Source organism: Triturus cristatus, chromosome 2_1 (genome assembly GCF_964204655.1).
Source record: "Triturus cristatus chromosome 2_1, aTriCri1.1, whole genome shotgun sequence".
In the NCBI taxonomy this organism is placed as follows: Eukaryota; Metazoa; Chordata; class Amphibia; order Caudata; family Salamandridae; genus Triturus; species Triturus cristatus.
Window position 1 is genome coordinate 1,039,156,971 of NC_140581.1, and position 18,580 is coordinate 1,039,175,550.

Sequence of the window (18,580 nt, forward strand, 5' to 3'; positions counted from 1 at the left end):
ACTCGGACAGTTTCCTAGTAAATATTTCCCTTAGAGTTTGATGCAATCAATTCAGCTAAGTATTAAATCCCTGCTATAGAGCTTGTGTTTTGATACTGTTCTCTTTCATACCTCAAACTGCAAATGTGTGATTGTGCATCTAACCCCCTTCATTGCCAACCATGTCTCCACCAACTGCAACCTTGTCTGCCTTCTGGAGTCTCTTGATATCTAAGTTCAGTATCCAGTCTTTGCAATTTCTACCAACAAGTTTTTGCTCCAGTGCAATACTTACCTGCTAGTATTATCACAAACACACAGCAGCCAATGCAATCAGCAAAACAATATCACATTAATCTAAAGATTTGTTTATTAGACAAATAGAGTTAAATCCAAAACTCACTGGTACAGCTAAAGATGTTCCCAAGAGACAAACCAACACGATCAGAGTCTTCATGTTTTTAAAACTGTAAAGAGATTAAAAACGATTACAAAATGTAAATAGAATTAAATGTAAACATAAAGCATACACAAAGCTAGCAGAAGCATGCTGTAAATTCTCCATATCTGCAATTGAAAAGAGAAAACCCCTGTCGCTTTCATTATGTGGGGCTTGGAGCAGACCTTCGATACAACATATCCTTTTCACTGAAGGACTTTTTAAAGTTTTTTTCTCAGCAATGCATTTACTTGATGGAAAAGCAGCAATTTTCTTATTATATGAAGTGCCAACACCACGAGGATCCTAAACGTATTATATAATAATAGAATTAATCATTTGAATTTTTATAAAAGTGCTGAAACTATGGCATTTTTTAAACGTCTGAGTATGTTTATTTTAAACGGGGATAACACTGATTTTAAAGGTTTGAAAATAAATGCAAGTTCCATTGACAAGAAACATTTTAGACATTTTGGAAGCAATCGCAGTGGTTGAAAGGTATGTCTTTTTATGCCGAGAAGATGGTTTCGCTTATTTCACAATGGAAAAGTATAGTCTCCACTGTCACCATAATAGGATGCAATAAAGTACACGTTGAATACCACCATCATTAAATATAAGTGCATCAATGCATTTACTTTTCATTCCACTCTTTCTCAAATAATCAGTTCATCTTTCCTTGAGTTAACTGAATGGCTAGCTACGCCCTTTCTAAGAGGAAAAAAATAAAATATACAACATAAAACAAATTAAAAATATGTAACCGTAAGTTGCTTCTTATTGTGTGTACATAAGTATTAGTGTTAGGTATAACATTATAGCAAATATTCTTACCATTTTAAATACAGAAAAAAATGATGTACAAGTTTTTACCCATTTGATATTTTGGGTGAAATAACTTTTTACAAGACGCACAACTTTAAATTAAGTTATCATTATTTCTAAGTAAAAAATGTAATAGTCGCTATTGTTTATTTAAGAACGAAACGTATTATCATTGGGGACTATTCACAAACTGCATTTTGTAGTATGTTTTCTAGTGCTACAAAACATACTGCACAATCCTACTCACAAAGCTACGTGTAGAGTTTATGCCTCCAGCATTCCTATCCTTTTCATTGCGGAGATCTTTACCTTGAGCGCAGAGTATCCACACATGTAAGTATCCACTTTAGTAGCAAATGTGGGAAGGACAGAAGGGAGTTGTTGGGAAATGTTGAATACTTACTACTAAAGGGGAGGGGAATAGGGAGGAGTAATCAGGGATTAAATGTGGGTCAGGGAGGGGTTTCAGGATGGGCGTTTACCCAATCACAAAAGTTTATTTGCATTCTTATTCACAAACCTTACTTCTAAAGATACAACAGACAAAAGGGGACCCAAAACGGTAATAGTAAAGTACTCCAGATCAGAGTTGAAGTAAGTCCAGCACCACACATGGCCAACCACTGGTGCTGAAAAGAGATCCATATAGTAAATTATAGGGAAAACGTGCTTATATTTTACTATACGGAAAGAGGTTTGTCCTCATAAATGTGCCAAAAAAAGGAATCTCTAATGTCCTGACCCTATTCATAAGGTTAACAACAAATTAGATATGTCTTAACTGCATGCATGCCTTGTTTCTTTTTCATATTCATGGAAAATAAATGCTTCAAAAATATTTCCTTTCCCCACACTTTGTCAAACCCACTTCACCACATATGCCTGGGATGAACCGACATATTTAGATGTGCTTAGAAACGTGTGAAAAGAAGATGTATTCGAATACTAGAAGTGTTAAAACATGGAATCCAGCAAAGTTGGGAAATTTCACAATTCACAAAGATAGGAGAAGTTTAAATAGCTTTTCAGTGATAACTTGCAGCTTGGTGTGCTGCCCAAAAAGGGTGTGATAGCAGGTATCAGCGAATGCAGGCCCAGAGAAGGCAGAAGCTTTCCATGCTACCAGTCAGGGTTGCCCTTATCACTGAGTGACAGCAGGAAATAGCAGTATGCACCAATACAGCGTTTACTGCCTTCTCACCAGAAGTCTGGTTCTTTACAGCTGGACATCCTACAGATAAATAATACAATAATGCACCGTCCATTCTCCGCCTTATGGAAGTCCCACACTGTGGATCGGGATGTCCAATGGGTAAGGAATGACGTGATCAGGAGTGAGTTCTGTCTGGTGCCAGAAGAGCAGCTCACAGCCTTTGGTGACATAGAGAGCATGTTTTGCTGTTTCGTAGGGTTTAAAAACCTTTTTTAAACTTTGCATCTAACCAACTTATGAAAGTATATAGAACACATTTACAATGGTTAAATGTCCACTGAGTACACCATATCAAACATCTCTAGTAAATGCTGGAAAAGTTTCAGTGTTCAGAAGCTGTGTATGCACCAAAACGCTGGGAGCACCCAGTAAGTGTCACGACTTCATTGTTTCTTGAAGTCTTCGCAAATAACATTCTATAGATTGTTATTCTCAGAATCAGGATCTTAAAGTTCTGTGCACAGAAGGCACTGATTTCACATGGAGGTTGCTCCTCCAGGTGGGAAAAGTTTTGTTATCTAGCCACAGGTTTGCACTTTTATCTCCTATTTATGAAGCCACGCAAAGGCACCCTGCGTGGCTTTGAGTGGGCAACGCAGTGCGAATTGCTCCTTCGCCTTACTCTGCACCCAGGAGGTGTTCCATGGGCACTGCAGTGGGTTTTCCCAAGCATCACTCATTGATTTTAATGCTGTCCCATATTTACAAAGTCATGTGAACCTGGGGAAGAGCCTAATCCGTACACCTCCGAAGGTGATGCATATCGAGGAGAAATATATTTATTTGTTGTTGATTTTTCCTCTTTTGGAATACACCTCTTAGAATTGTTATTGTGCTGGAAGGTACCCCTTCCTGCACAAAACCAATCCTACATGCAATGGAGGCACCCTTAATGGTGCAACGGTGCCTACGTTGGCGCTAGGCTGCTGAAACAACGCCGGCGCAGGGAGAAAGGACAGGAAGGCAACATATTGCTTAAATACGGCTTGTTCCTGCCCTTTCACTTTGGTATATTGCAGTGCAGCAAGGTGCCTTGTTGCACTGCCCTACGCCCCCCCCCCCAATCCTATTAATGAGCCTCTGAGTGAATTTTATTTGTAAAGAAAAAAAAACGTGTGTACAATATTAATCTGAACGTGTGTAAACACATTTGGGACACAGTTTTCTTTTTGGATATCACTCCAATTATTTGTTTCCAATCTTCTTTAGTTCAGCTCTGTGCAATAAAGTAACTTAAGGAGAAATGAAACATACAAAGGATGACAGTTACAACGCGCTTCCTGTATAAATGAGCCTCCCAGAACTTAGAAAATGATGCGAGCAATTCCAGAAACTTCCGTGGTCTGTTTGTTCTGCTCTATTTACTACGCAGTGTTCATTGTCCAACTTGTAATGAACAGAAGAAAACAGTAAATGTTGTACAGTGTGTGTCAGTGTGCTCAGGAATCTTGCCTGAGGCGTAGAGTTTCCAATACCTTGTGTGTCAAACAAGGAAGCTATTCACAGCAGCAGGTGTCCACGGCTACTTGGAATTAGAAGCAGCCAAGCACTGAAACGGGGGCCCATTGCGGAGCTTGGCAGAGTTCCTGCATACCGATTCAACAAGAGAGTGTATTGAGTTTGGTCTTTTTGTGAAAACCTTCTGAAAAAGTCACCCGAAGCCAGTCAGCATCACCTCCAGAGGGGGCACTAAGCTCGATTACAAGATTTTTGGGAGTGCTTAATTTGTAAAAAAATGCTTAGGTTTTTCTTCTCAGAAGTACACCGAATGCCCGGGTTGCACAATAACAAGGCTGCCTAGTTTTGATCCCACCTCATGCCTCCTTCTTCCACCACCCTGCACTTCCTGTCGCTTTATCTTATGCTTGCAGGTTTGTTTTCCTTCCTAATTTCTCCCTTTTCCACTGTTTTCCTATCTCTTTTTTTACTCTTTTTGCGCCTTTCTCTCTGTGGCCGGGTAAAAGTCTGAGAGGATGCATAAGCTCCAGTCCCCAAAAGACAGTGCCAGTACTCCCCATCTGCAACCACAAGCACAAATTAAGCATTGTTTTCGAGTTTAGGCAGCGTTGCAAAATGCATTTGAGCATGGAAATGTTAGGCCTCTAAGAGTTAGAGGCACAAATATTGAAGTCACAAAAAGTGGCTGCAAATTAAGCACCGACTTTTTGCTGATAGAATTACATTTTGCGAACTGACGTATGTACTATTAGGTTGCTTTGAAATTTGCAACCCCCTTGTATTGGCTGCACTCACAGGGATGTTGGCCTGCAAGGGACAACAGAACAATTTTACTGTCATTGCTTTCCAAATCAGATTTTGTTTTATAAATTTGCCCTTGTAAAGAAATTGGAGCCATATTTTCAAGACAGGCGATAAAATTATCGCCGCTTTAGCGGCAGAAAACTGCCGCTAAAACGGCGATAATGGGCTTGATAATATGCTCTATGGAATTCCAATTGAAGCCCATGTTAGATGTGAAGGACATCTCACCTGGGCTTCTATTGGAATTCCATAGAGCATATTATCAAGCCCATTATCGCCGTTTTAGCTGCAGTTTTCAGCCTCTAAAGCGGCGATAATTTTATCGCCTGTCTTGATAATATGCCCCTTGGTGTTGGTCCTTGAAAAAAACAGTTTTGGAAAAACTTAAGAGGAAGCAAGAAGTGGCATCATGGACCACGGTGTACTCCTGATGCAAATGTCACCTCCGTTCCCAGAGGGAAGGAACCTTCTCCCTCTGTGAATCAGTTACCACCTTCTTTCAGGAGCCCATAACTTTGCAAACCATTTAAACATCCAAACAAAATCACAATTTGGAAGGAACAACCCTTTTACACCCCTTTCAAATTGGGATTTAGTATGGGTCGCGTAACCTATTTTACAAGTCGGAAAAAGTTTTCTGTCTTACAAAATGGGTTTTATAAATTTTTAAAAATGGGGTTTGCTGCCACAAAGCTAGTGATTTTGCAAATCACAGGGTTTGACACTGCAAAATCGTTTTGTAAGTGTGGTATTTCAATTGACATTTCACAGCTTCCTTAAGGTGCATCCTAAACAGAAGGCCATCACTCTGATTCTTGCTCTGCTACTTAAAACAGTCCTTACTATGTTACCCATTGCTATAGATAATCGCTCTGCAATTGTGTTAGACCTGTCAGCTTTAGGGTAGTCTTCCCACCAATTTCTTGCCTTCCTCTTCCATTTTCTTTTGACCTCATGTTTGCTGGCCTTAGGACTCTGAGCACTCTGAGCACCCTACTGCTGCTAACAAACGGTAAAATGCATGTGCTCTCTTTAATATGGTGGTATTGGCTTATACCAATTAACATACAAATATACTTATAAGTCCCTAGTAAAGTAGTACTATATGCACCCAAGGCCTGTAAATTAAATGCTGCTGCCACCCAATTAAGCAGCCATTTAAACATGTCTCAGTCCTGCCATTGTATAGCCTATGTGTGTAGTTTAAACTGCCATTTCGACCTGGCAAAATAAAAAGAAAATACAGGACCAAGCCTTCCTTTTTAATGCATATAAGTCACCCGTAAGGTAGGCCTTGGACTGCTCGGAGAGCAGGATACAATGCATTTAAAAAGTAGGACATGTAATTTTAAGTTGTACATATCCTGGTACTTAAGAACTCTCAAATTCATTTTTCACTACTGCAAGGCCTATCTCTCCAATTAGATAACTTTGGAGTTCCCTTTTTTCATTTTGTAAGGGTAAGTTCTAAATGGAAGAGACAACCAGTTGAAGTTTGATGTCTCTGGAATCACAATTTAAAATCCTAACTTATGTTAAAGTCGGATTTTAAATTGCCATTCAGAAAATACCACTTTTAGAAGATTGGCATTTTTCTGCCTTATCCATTTAGTGCATGTAGCATGTCTCTGGTCACATGACTGGGCGTGGATGACAGCTGGGCTTTGTATATTCCTCTTAGACAGCCTCACTTACACTTAAATAGGCTGTGCCCTGCCGTCACACAAAAGGCCTAACAACCCAGTATTGTCACCTCAGCTAACTTGGAGGCAGGGCAGGGGAGGTAGAGAATTCCATGCACTTCAAAGACCCTTTCTAGAAGTTTCTCCCACCTTCCAGAACCAGGGCACCAGAATATAAAACAAATACATCAGACACCAATTCCTCAGTACACTGCTGGCCCTGTGGATCCTCTGCAAGGAAGAAGGACTGATGTGCTGTTTAAGGACATCCACTCTGCTGGACTGCACTCTGCTGGACTTCTGCTTTGCTGTGCTAGCCTGCTGCCTGCTGTGCGCTTGCCTGGGTGAGAAGGGCTGGACATGCATCTCTTGAACCCAGAGTGACTCCAAGAGCTAGTTGTCTGGCCTCCTGATCTGATGTCTCAGGGACATAACAGGCTTCCAACAACCTTGCGCTTTTATCTAGAGTCTGCCATCTGTGAGTCTACCCTGCCAAGTGGTGCCACCCCAGTCCTGGACCCTTGGAAGTGGGCTTAAGATGCTTGCCAGCCTCTATGGATCAAATGGCACCGACGCATCTTCACGGTTGCGCATCCCCAAGCATAACCGATGCATAACCTCCGCTGTGTGATTTGAACCCATCACAAAGTCTTGCAATACCGCCAAAGCAGCTTGGATCGACGCAACGCCCATGCGCACATCGCAACTGCGGCACAAGCCCCTGCTTCTCCATCGATGGAAGCCTGAGTGAATATGCCAGACTTTGCATCGCACCTACGCAGCTCTTTGGGACCAACGCATCGCCCCAACTGCAAACTGCATAATCAACATCGGTCTTTCCATCACAAGCCCTCTTCGATGGGATCTTCTATGGTAGTGCAGGACCTTGCATTGCAGTCTCACCGCATTTCGGAACTTACGCTTCGCTTCAGCTGCACAACGCATTTTTTACATAAATCCTCGCAATGCTCTGCAACTCAAATTTTAAGTACTTTGTATAGCAGGCCTAAGTGGGTCCCTGTAGCCGTTCCGCACTCCATCGCGGTCGACCACAACTTGTGACTTTGTCCTGGTCGATGTGGCCAGATATCTACAGCTGGTGATTTATGCTTTTTGTTGCTATTTTCAATGAAATCTTTAAAAACTCATAATTCCAGTTCTACTGATTGGATGTTTGTCATTTTTTTTCTTGTTTTATTTATCAAAAAGAACTCTATGTTTCATAACCTGTAGTGTGAGCCTTTTGTGGTGTTTTTACACCAATGTGTTGCTGTTTGAAGTGTAGCACACATACTTTATACATAGCCTCTACGTTAAGCCTGAATGCTGAGCTATCAGGGGGTTGAGCATAGGTTAATATGATGTTTGCTTGTGCCTTCCCCCTGACGAGGACTGTGGTTGCTGCTTGACCAGGCCTCACACTCCAGTCAATCAACAACCCAGTTTCTTACAAATTGATATGTAAAAATCCCAATAAAGTTGGCCACAATTTTAACACCATTCCCCTTCAACATTTGTGGTTTTATTAAACTTGTTTTTTGATGTGAGTGATTGTAAATGAGTCAACACCCTTCAATAGAGCTTCCTTTGGGATTAACACTAATGTACACAAGATCAACTCCAACAACTACAAAGCTTTGAAGAACTTGGTGCAATGAAGATTACCTTTATGGCATTCAGAATTACCATTTCACCAATTTTCCTCATCATGGTCCTTTCCACATTAGAGACCCTCTCCTCAGAAACTAGCAGCAGAACCAATGCGACAGGGCAGAACCCAGAAATCCAGCCCAGTGCAGCTGAAGAAGCTTTTAGTGGAATTGTAAGTGTCAGGCAAAATTCATCCAGTAATGCTGTAAAAACCACTGGTGTCCTCCCTTTCATTTGGCCCAAAAAGTCAGCATCTATTTATAACCCAACCTGTATACCACCCAGTAGGAAATAGAAATGGTAGAACTAGCTAATTTTTCTTGGAGAGTTGATGGTTGGCCAACAAGGCACATGTCCCTTCAAAAATAATCTGTAGCGATCCTAAACTGAGCAATGAGGGTAAGGCAGATATGTTCTGCCCTTCACACAAGACAATGGGCATTCACAGGGATCAGAAGCTGGAGTACAAAGAGGGATGCACAATAACCTGGTTGAGATGACAGACAATCTTTCAGAAAGAGATGGGAGGATGGAACTTCACTGCTGTGGCTGAAAACAGCTTAAGAGGAACATTCTCCATCAGTTCAAAAAGGCCTTTCAGCATGTAAAATTAAGGAAAGGTCAAAATCAGGGTCTAAAGAGAGACTCTTGAATTCCTTCAGTAAATAGGACTCATGAGGTTTCCTCACTGCAGTCCTTGACTAGAGTTTTCTAAAGGCACATGTCACCTTAAGGTGACTCCTGGAACTGTACTATACATTGTGCCCTCGGAGCCCAACAGGCATGTGCGCTCGCTTTAAGCGGCCCCGGGGCACAGTGGCTTTAGAAAAAGGGTCTCAGGTGCTTGTGCAGCCCCTTCTGTAATACTGTTAGTGCTATCATGACAGGGACTTCCCTCATTTGTATAGAGGCCTGGCCCCTTGCAAATGAGGGAATCACTATACCTCCGCGCCCGGGCCATATTACTTATTTGGGCACAGAGGCAAACATGACTTTAGGAGGCGCACTGAAAGTGAGCCACAAAAAAGGTGGTTCACCTTTAGTGCTCCTCCAAAAGGCAGCCCTCTAGGTGGGAGAAAGAGGGTCCCATGCTCCCCCAGACATACCCTTGCAGGTGCGTGCAGTCACTCACTGCACCTGCCTGAAGGGGGATCTGTCTCCACTCTTGAAAGTGCAGGCTGCATTACACCTGCACAGTGAGACACAGACTTCCTTTGAAGCAGCCACTCCAATTTTCACTTGAATGCACTGCCCCCAGGGCAGCGCAAGTTTGTGGCTGCTTTGGGAGCAGTGCATTCTGCACAACAGAGCATACTTTCCCTGTTTGCGCCAGCGCATCTTTTGAGTGGTGCGCCGTGGTGCAAACAGGGAAAGTGTGCCATATATAATATATATAAGAAGTATGGATTACTTCAGGCATGGTTACAGTCCATTGAAGAGCTAAATAAATCTACATTGCAACACTAATGGTAGGAAATAGTTACCTTCTAGGAGGGGTTTCTAGATGGACTACAAGCCATGTGTTCTTTCTCAAGTTTCACAAATAAATCTTCAGAAACCCTCAACTGGGCAATGCAGGGGTGGTACTCTTTCCTGTCCTTTGTACAGGAAGACAATGGGCCAGCAGTATTCCAGGTGTTGGGGAGTTGGTTTTCAAAGAGGGAAACACAGTACTCTTTTTGAGATGGCAATCTGATAGACCTTCAGAGGGAAGGAGATGGAGGGTCAGAGCACTAGCCATTCTGCCCAGCAGACGTGAATGTGAGCTGGACAATAGCTTAAGGGGAAAGTTCTCTATCAGTTCCGAGAGGTCTATGCTTTCAATTAAGGAGCTGCAGGAAAGAGGACAAAGAGCATATTCAAAGTACAGGAAAATAAAAATTCCTAATGCAAATGCACGTATTAAGTGAGCCAAGACTCCGCACTGTAGAAGAGCTAAATAAATCACCATTGGAACATACCCACATTCAACACAATTCAAAATTCAGGGAATAGAAGCTCTGGCTATCAGCTAAGGGAGGGAGATAACAGTAGGCTTTACTCCAGTTACAATGATATTATTTGAAGGAGACATGCAAAAACATCAAATACAGAAGGGTACCCAGATTGGGTCTGCCTCTCCGTACTTTCTGAGGGCCATATTATCAAGGAACGGCAATAACATTATCGCCACTTTAGCGGCAGGAAACTGCCGCTAAAGCGGTGATAATGGGCTTGATAATATGCCCTTGTGAATTCCCATAGAAGCCCAGGTTCACACCAGAACCTGGGCTTCTATGGGAATTCACAAGGGCAAATTATCAAGCCCATTATCGCCGCTTTAGCGGCAGCTTCCTGCCGCTAAAGCGACGATAATGTTATCGCCGTTCCTTGATAATATGGCCCGCAGTTTGTGAAGGATCTTGAAATCAAGAGAAAAGGAAAAATAAAAAAAGACCCCTGCCAATGGAGAAAACAGGGCATCCACCATCATACCAAGGCATGTCTCCTAGGAACAGAATATTAGCAGCAAAAGGTACACCTGGGAAGTGAAAATGCCTATAGTTGACCTTAGACACCTTTTACCTATCTGTAGGAATATGCCCATCTAAGAGGACCCCAGATAAGAGGAAGTTGGAGGTAGCATCAGTGAGTGGGGGCTTCGCTCAGCACAAGGGATCAAGGTGAAGATTGATATAAGCCTTTGAGGCTGATAAACCTCTTTACTAAAACCACTATTAACTCAGGAGTTGTTCGAGGTCTCAATGACAAAAGGCCCCATAGCCTCTTTGCGGCATTTTATACTTTTGCCACTTGTCAAAAGGAGTTGTTCTGGGACGATAAATGTCTTTGTAGTACACAGTTTGGCTAAAAACCTCTAAGGGAGATCCCTGATATTATGCAATAGGAATGGGATCAGTTGGTCTTAGATGGCGGAGTCTGGAGATCATGCCTCCAGGACATGCTATAGAAGGGGCTTGAGAGGTATTCACAGAGCCTCACAGGACTGGGAATTATGGAACAGGATGCTTTGGAGGCTTAGGCTGCTTATTCTCAAACTGCATTTTGTAGTATGTTTAATAGTACTGCCAAAAGCTACTCAAAAACCTATATTAGGAGGTATATGACTCTTTCTCATTGATCTTGTATGTGCGGAAATCTCTGCACATGTAGGTATGTGTCTTAGTAGTAAATGAGGGCAGGAAGGGGGGTGTGGTAGGAAAATTGGGAATATTTACAACTAAATGGGAGGGGTTTAGGCAGACTGTTAAGGCGCTATTTACAAAAGTAAACTTAGATGTGTAAATGTAACTCTACACTTTTGAGTAACTTTTCCACTTTGCCTATTCACCATTTACGAGCATGAAGCTACTCAAAAGTGTAGACTTGCATGACCCCACTCCCTGAATTCAGTAGATGGAGCCTAATTAATGCGTGTAAAGTTACTATTTGCAATTTTTCACACAGAGGCAGAGGTCTCCGCTAGCAGAGTTGAGATTTCTATGTGGTCAAGTATAGACAAAAGTTTTAAAGTTTATTGAATTTAAAAAGAAAATAGTAAAAACATTTTAATGCTAAATGTTAATGTAAATTAATGTAAAAAATATGTTAAATATAGGACAAAATCAAAAAAAATGATGCCTTTATTTTCAATTTGAAATTAACTTAAAATTAAATTTCTTAAGTTTTAAATACAAACATCTGATCTAAAGTATAACATTTCTGTTTATGTATAATGCAGTAAAAAAATAGTTTTTAATTTCTTTATTAACATTTCAAGTAGTAGGACACTGTTCATCTTACTGCAATACTTATTGCTAAGACAGAAAAATAGGCTTCAGTTCCTGCCTGTACAATGGAGATTTAAGTAGCAGGACGGTATACATTTTAATGCAATACTTATTCCCAGCATAGTAAAATAGGCTTCAGTTCCTGCCTGCACATCAGTAGCAAGTTACAATAGTTTGACTGTCAAAAACATAATAATGCTACAGTCATCAATAATAGAAATAACACATTATATAGATATAAATATCTAAAACAATACTGGCTCCCATTACCGCCCCCCCTAGTTTACAGTCATCTACTGGGCCACACATGAAAGAGTACTTTAGGTCATGAGTACAGGTCCTCTGCTTTTTAACACAATACGAGCATCCATTATCTTTTATGGTGTCCACTTACCTTTCCTATTCAACAACTCTACCGTACTGCCTTATTTAATCAGCTATTTCTAGATTGGACATGTTCAGGAGGCTCAAGCAGTGCTTGAGTCATAACTCCACAAGAGAGCAGGTCTTCTGCCACCCTCTCATCCCATCGGGTTCTCCTCATATACACCTCCTCTGACCTGGGCCATTCAGGTACGTCTTTCTTCAATTCCTTTTGTGAGGAGGTCTAGTGCTTTGCCAGCTAATCGCAATACGTCTCTTAGCTACTATGAATTCCAGTACAGTGTATCACCTACTTTTTTTTCTTTGGATTCTCAGGAAGCCGGCCCAGCATGCATTGTGTAATCATGTGTGGCACATCCCATCCCGTCACATGTTTGATTTGGGTTAAAATATCCATCCAGTAGGACGTAATACTTGGGCAGTGCAACACGACATTAAGGAAATCTGCCACAGTAGCATTGCATCAAGCACCGTTCTGATCTCTGTTGGGGTTTATATAGGTGCAGCCTCTTGGAGGAGAGGTATGCCATGTGTACTATGTTGAGTTGTATAAGTTTGAGTTGGGCACTGATTGACACTTAGCACACTCCTGCATGTATTTTAAGACAGTCTTTGGGGGTAATTGGTTTGATGCTCACACGCTGTCAAGTGTCCTCTACTCGCAGTGGCGCTAGTCTATCCCCACAAAGTGCACAATATATGTTTGTTATAGACCCAACTGCCACGGATAGCATAATCACCAATGTCTGTGTGGGCTCAGGAGCCTCGGGGAACGGCGGACATAGCTGGCGTGCCGAGGCTGCAATTTTGGAAAATTGGAGGAACTCTCCTCTACCCAAATTAAATATCTCAATTGCATCCTGCATGGTCATGAAGTAGCCCTCCGAGTAAAGGTTTGACAATACTATACAACCCCGTCTGCAATTTACCAACAGACATTGTTCGTGCTCAATGGGCACACTTTCCACAGGTCCAAGTTCGGAGCATACAGCACCCGCTGCATCACTAGCCACACAGCCCTCTCCCAGAGGTGGCCTAGTAGTCGTATCACATGTGGGAAAGTTTTAGGTATGCCCTTTCACCTCACTAACAATGTTCCCAGCTGATGACCATTGTGTGTGCCCTCTAGGAGTGACCTTTCCCAGTTGCCCTCCCCATCCAGGCAATGTATTGCATGTTGTAGGTGTGCCGCTACATAGTATAATTCCATATCTGGGACCTCCATCCTGTTCTTATCACATTCCCTCTTAAGGGTAGTAAGCTCTATTCTGCATCTTTTGCCAGCAAAAAGAAGATCCACCAACAGATGGTTCAGTTCCCGGAACTTCCCCTGAGGGATCTCGTACATGGATCCCTGCAGGACATATCTAGGCAGTACCACCATTTTGATGAGCGCTGTTAGACATGGTATCTTTTGGCGTCGTTTCCCTGCCTTTTTGCCTCTGGCCTCCTGTTTTTAGAGGGCATGATCACCACCCACCTCTACCTGTGCTGCTCCCCTGTTTCAGCATGTGCCTGTGGCGAGTTTGCCCAGCAGTGCCCTGGTACCCCATGGTGTGCACCCACTGTGTGTGCCAGGATCGCCTCTCAGCCATTCAACTTCCCCAGGTCTGAGGTAATCCAGTTTGATTCAGGGGTGCAGCAAGATCTACGCAGTTGTTCTAATGCCATGGGCACCGCTAAGGTTCTGCTGCATTTTGTGCCGCTATCATGGGTGTCGCCGCCACATGTCTTTGCCGCTAGAGCTGGGCCTCCGTCGGCTATCCGCTTGCGGCAGAGCCCCTTAAGGAAGAAATTCAGGGGCACCGGCAGCGCTACTAGGCATGTCCTGCCACTGGGTTGCAGTTAGCATGGATGCTGGGTCTCATAAACCCATGGGTGCGCCGCACCCTGTAAGGCCACTCTGCAGCAGGGCTGCTGCAGGAGCATTTCTCGCTCCCATACAGCAGATAATAGCTTTTTTTGAGGGCCACAATGGTGGTTCTGGGGCACATGGGTTTATTTGCCCTCTACTGTAGGGTCCCAATGCGGTGGATGTTACAGGATTCAGTAGGATTAGCCCCACCTCGAGGGGAGCAGAAGCAGGGCACATCTAGTCGGCCATCTTAATTGGCCACGCCTCGTGCAGTAAAAATTATTTAAATAGCTGTCTAGAATTAATTTAAAACATGTTAGTTTTAATAAAATAAAGTTACATTGATGCTTACATTTTATAAAAAGGCTATTAACATATTTTATAATAGACTGTTTCACTTTTATTCATCTACATTTTTTACCAGTAAGTTAAATGAAATATATTTTTATTTTTAAAAAGCTAAATAATCTAATTTAACATTACTTCCTATGGACTTCTATTTTAAGTCCTTCTCCATTGTTTTCTAATTGAGAGTCCTGCAATAACAGTGGTTACCCCGTGTGGTGTTGGACTTACATTCGGTTGAGAAGAGATATGCCACATACTACTTAATGCCATACAAAAGCAGTCACCAACTAAATATCCCACCCACAACCAGCGCTAAAGTGTTTGTGTTCTCTTTGTAGAACATGGTAACATGGGCTTATACCCACTTGGCATATTTAATTTACTTATAAGTCCCTATTAAAGCGGTACTAAATGATGCCATTGCCTGTAAATTAAATGTTACTAGTGGGCCTGCAGCACTGATTGTGCCACCCACTTAAGTTGCCCATTTTAATATGTCTGCCTCTGTGTGCAGTTTTAAACTGCCATTTCGACCTGGCAAAGTTGCCAGGCTTGAACTTTCCTTTTTAATACATATAAATCACCTCTAGGTTAGGCCCTGGACATACCATAGTGCAGGGTGTAGTGCATTTCAATCGTTGGGCATGTACCTTTATCTTTTACATGTCCTTGTAGTGAAACATTTGTTTTTCACTACTGCAAGGTTTGCCTCTCCCAAAGGATAACATTGGAGTATCCTTACTATATTTAATGAGCTATAACTTCTAAAGAGGAAGAGGTGATCAGTTCATGTTTGGTGTCTTTGGAATTGCAATGAAAAATCCTCTCTTATGGTAAAGTTGATCTTAAATCAGAGTTGTGAAAATGCCACTCTTAGAAAGTTTCCTACCATAGCCATTTAGTGCCTGCAGCCTGTCTCTGGGTCATTTGACTGGGCGTAGCTGACATTTGGGCTATGTGTATTCCTCCTAGACTGCCACACACAATAGAGAGCTTTGGTGTGCCTGGATGGGCTATCATTGGGATGCTGGGAGGGAGGAGCTGGGTACAGCCCCAATAAATGCCTGAATAGGCTGTGTCCTGCCTCCACACAAAGGGCAGCATACACCCTGGAGTTAGTCTGGAGCCAGGACAGGGAAGGCAGGATGCTAGGGACCTCAAAGGGAAATATCTAGAAGCTTCTTTCCCACTTCAAAGGCACAACTGGGTATAAATACTGGACCTCATATACCACCACTTCAGTATACTTCTGGACCTGTGGATACACTGCCAGAAAGAAGGACTCCTGTGTTGCTGAAGGACCGCCACTATGCTGGACCACATTCTGCTGGACTACTGCCTTGCTGTGCTACAGCCTTGTTGTGCTGAGCTGCTGCCCTCCTGCCTAGGTGAGAAGGACTAGAACTACATATCTTGACCCCAGAACTCCAGAGTGACTCCAAGGGCTAGTTGCCTGGCCTTCTGACTTGAGCCTCAGGGACAGAAGGCTCAAACAAATTCGCACCTGCACTTGGGGTCTTCCATCTGTGAGTATACCCTGCCAAGTGGCCACACCTCATTCCTGGACCCTTAGAAGTGGGCTAAGGTGCTCTTCCAGCCTCTGCATCTAGTGGAACTGACGCTTCTCCTCTGCTGCGGGGCGCAACCTGGAGCAGAACCTATGCATCTCAGCTGCTGTGTGGATTGGACCTGTTGTAATAATCCGTATTACCACCACAACCCACATCGCCTTCGGATCTGCTGCTACGCAATGCTTCCTTGGCGCAGGCCCTCACATCTCTTGTCAATGGCAGCCTCGACAATGACTCCGCATCGCAGCCTCGCAGTTTCTCAGAAAAGACGCATCGCCCGACTGCTCGACGCAGCCACCTACTTTAGACTTTTGCACTTCAGAACTTAGGTTCTATGTGGGCTACAGGGGCCTCAATTCCATCATGAAGACTGATACACACCCCATTCTTCGAGCAGATAAGCTAATTGATAGATGGAGCCCTGTCAAGTTTCTGAGTACCTTTGACATTGCATCGGGGTACTGGCAGATTGCTCTGACTAAGGGGGCAAAAGAAAGGTCTGTATTTTGAACCCCATAGAGCCACTTCCAATTTAGGGAAATGCCCTTTGGTTTGAAGAATGCACCTGTCACCTTTCAGACGTCGGTCAACAGGGTCCTAGCTGGGAATGAGGCATTATGTGCCACCTTCCTGGATGACATAGCTGTCTACAGCTTCAGGTAAGCAAAACACATGCATCATCTCCCGGAGGTGCTTCAGGCCGTGCAAAAGGCAGGCCTGACTATCAAGGCCAGTAAGTGCCAGATATGGCAGGGTTCCATGGTGTATCTGGGCTACATGGTGCAAGGGGGCAAGGTGCAGTCCCTCCAGACTCTGCCATCTATGAGTCTACCATGCCAAGCGGTGCCATCCCAGTCCTAGATGCTTGGAAGTGAGTTATGGTGCCCTGAATTTTCTTAGCATCCAGTGGAACTGACACATCTCCTCTGCTGTGTGATGCAACTACGAGCAGAACCAATGTGTCTCTGCTGCTACTAGGATTGGACCTGTTGCAAAGACCAGCTTCATCACTACAGCCCACATTGCCTTCAAAACCACCGATGCACGACGCATCGTCGGCACAGGCATCTTTTATCGATGGTGTTACGACCCCCTTTGGCGCCCTTTCTGTCAAGACTTCACCAGCACCCCCTACGTAGTGGTCTAGTGTGCAGGGCCTATGTTGTATTACCTCTGGTGCATTATGGCCCGCTATGATACCATGACTGATGTTCCCCAAGACCCATAATTGCATTGCGCTTGAATGCCTGCATGCGTCCTCCAGAAGCTGTGAGCCAATAGATTATCTTGCACATGCTGCTTCTATGGCCTTGGTGTGATTTCCATTGAATTTCTACAAGCTTCCCCCAGAATCCTGTGAGCCAATGGCACGCCTTGCTCCCACTTTTACTGGGGCCTTGGTTTTGTTTTCCATTATGCACATTTGAGCAAAAATGATACATTTGTTTCCTGTTATTTGGTTACGATCATCATTTTGGACCTGCCCATTCTGTAAGGTGAAAGCAAGTGTATTAATATGTGTTTTCTTCAAGGGTTCGAGAACCTTCCAGATGGCCATATGCCTCACTTGCCACACAAGATCTAGCTACATTCGTTGAGCCGTCAAGAGGGTATATAAACCCTGTCCAAACCCTGAGTCATGACTTGACCTCGCTCCCTGTGGAACAAGCTTTATCCTTTCCACTCACTTGAAGAATCCTGCTGGAACCGAGAAGCACTCCAGACTCTTTCAAGTCCAAGCGAGTTGGTAGTTACTGTTGCTCCAGCTCCCACTACTCCTGACCCCCACGACTCTGAGTCAAAGCCTCAAGATCTTCTTTGAACTCCAATCAAGTGGAAGAACTAAGCTAAGTACTTGATATCAGGTAAGTGCACACAAATCGGGTATCAGTGTCTTCAAAGACTATAGACTTTTTCTCCATGCCCTCTCTTTGATTTACTCCAGTGCTTCTTGTGTTTTTATACTCCAGACCTTTCCTGAAACCTTTGCGCTAGAACTGTGATTGCAAAAGGATTGAAGACTTTAACTCTGTTTCTCTGATGAACAGTAGTGCCAAGATGAAGCACTTCCGAGTCTTTTATAAGTGCATGAACCTGGTACCCCATCCTGTGTTCCGAGTTTATTCTTGGTAGTGCAAGTAACTCCAACCTGTGTTCCGAGTGAATTTTTGGGAGTGCAAATAACCCCACATTTTTGGGGGGTTTATCCTTGGGAGTGGAAGTAACTCCAATCCATGTTCCAAGTTTATCCTTAGGAGTGACATACTCCAATCTGTGATTTTGGTTATTCTGCTCTCATGCCATGCTGCTAACGAAACCTGTAAGTGTATGTCATTGACTTTGGTGCATGGTCATTGTATGTAGAGACCAGCGAGTGTACTGATAATTACTGCCTCCTCTTGCTATTTCCAGTGCTTTGAGTCATCGTGAAACCAGAGGTTCTGGTCCGGTGCACATCTACCTCACACATGCAGAATGTACTGTTACACAGTGTTGTACAGCCGTAGATCCAATACTGCAAGTCTCTTTTTTCTTATTTTATCCCAACTCCCCTTCCCCTCGGGGGCCATGCGTGATCTAAGGAGTTTGGTTCCTTGAT

At 43.3% G+C, this 18,580-nt stretch overlaps 1 protein-coding gene across 2 annotated transcripts in view; it reads right to left on the bottom strand.

Moving 5' to 3' along the window:
* The window catches only part of LOC146866307 (uncharacterized), a 292,597-nt gene that overhangs the window by 256,699 nt on the left and 17,318 nt on the right, over positions 1-18,580 (bottom strand). For both annotated transcript variants that reach the window (XM_085640842.1, XM_085640841.1), the window contains exon 2: positions 383-446. In XM_085640842.1, coding sequence (XP_085496968.1) covers positions 383-436 — 54 coding nt within the window. In that variant the 5' untranslated portion in view covers positions 437-446. The remainder of the gene's footprint in view (positions 1-382; positions 447-18,580) is intronic.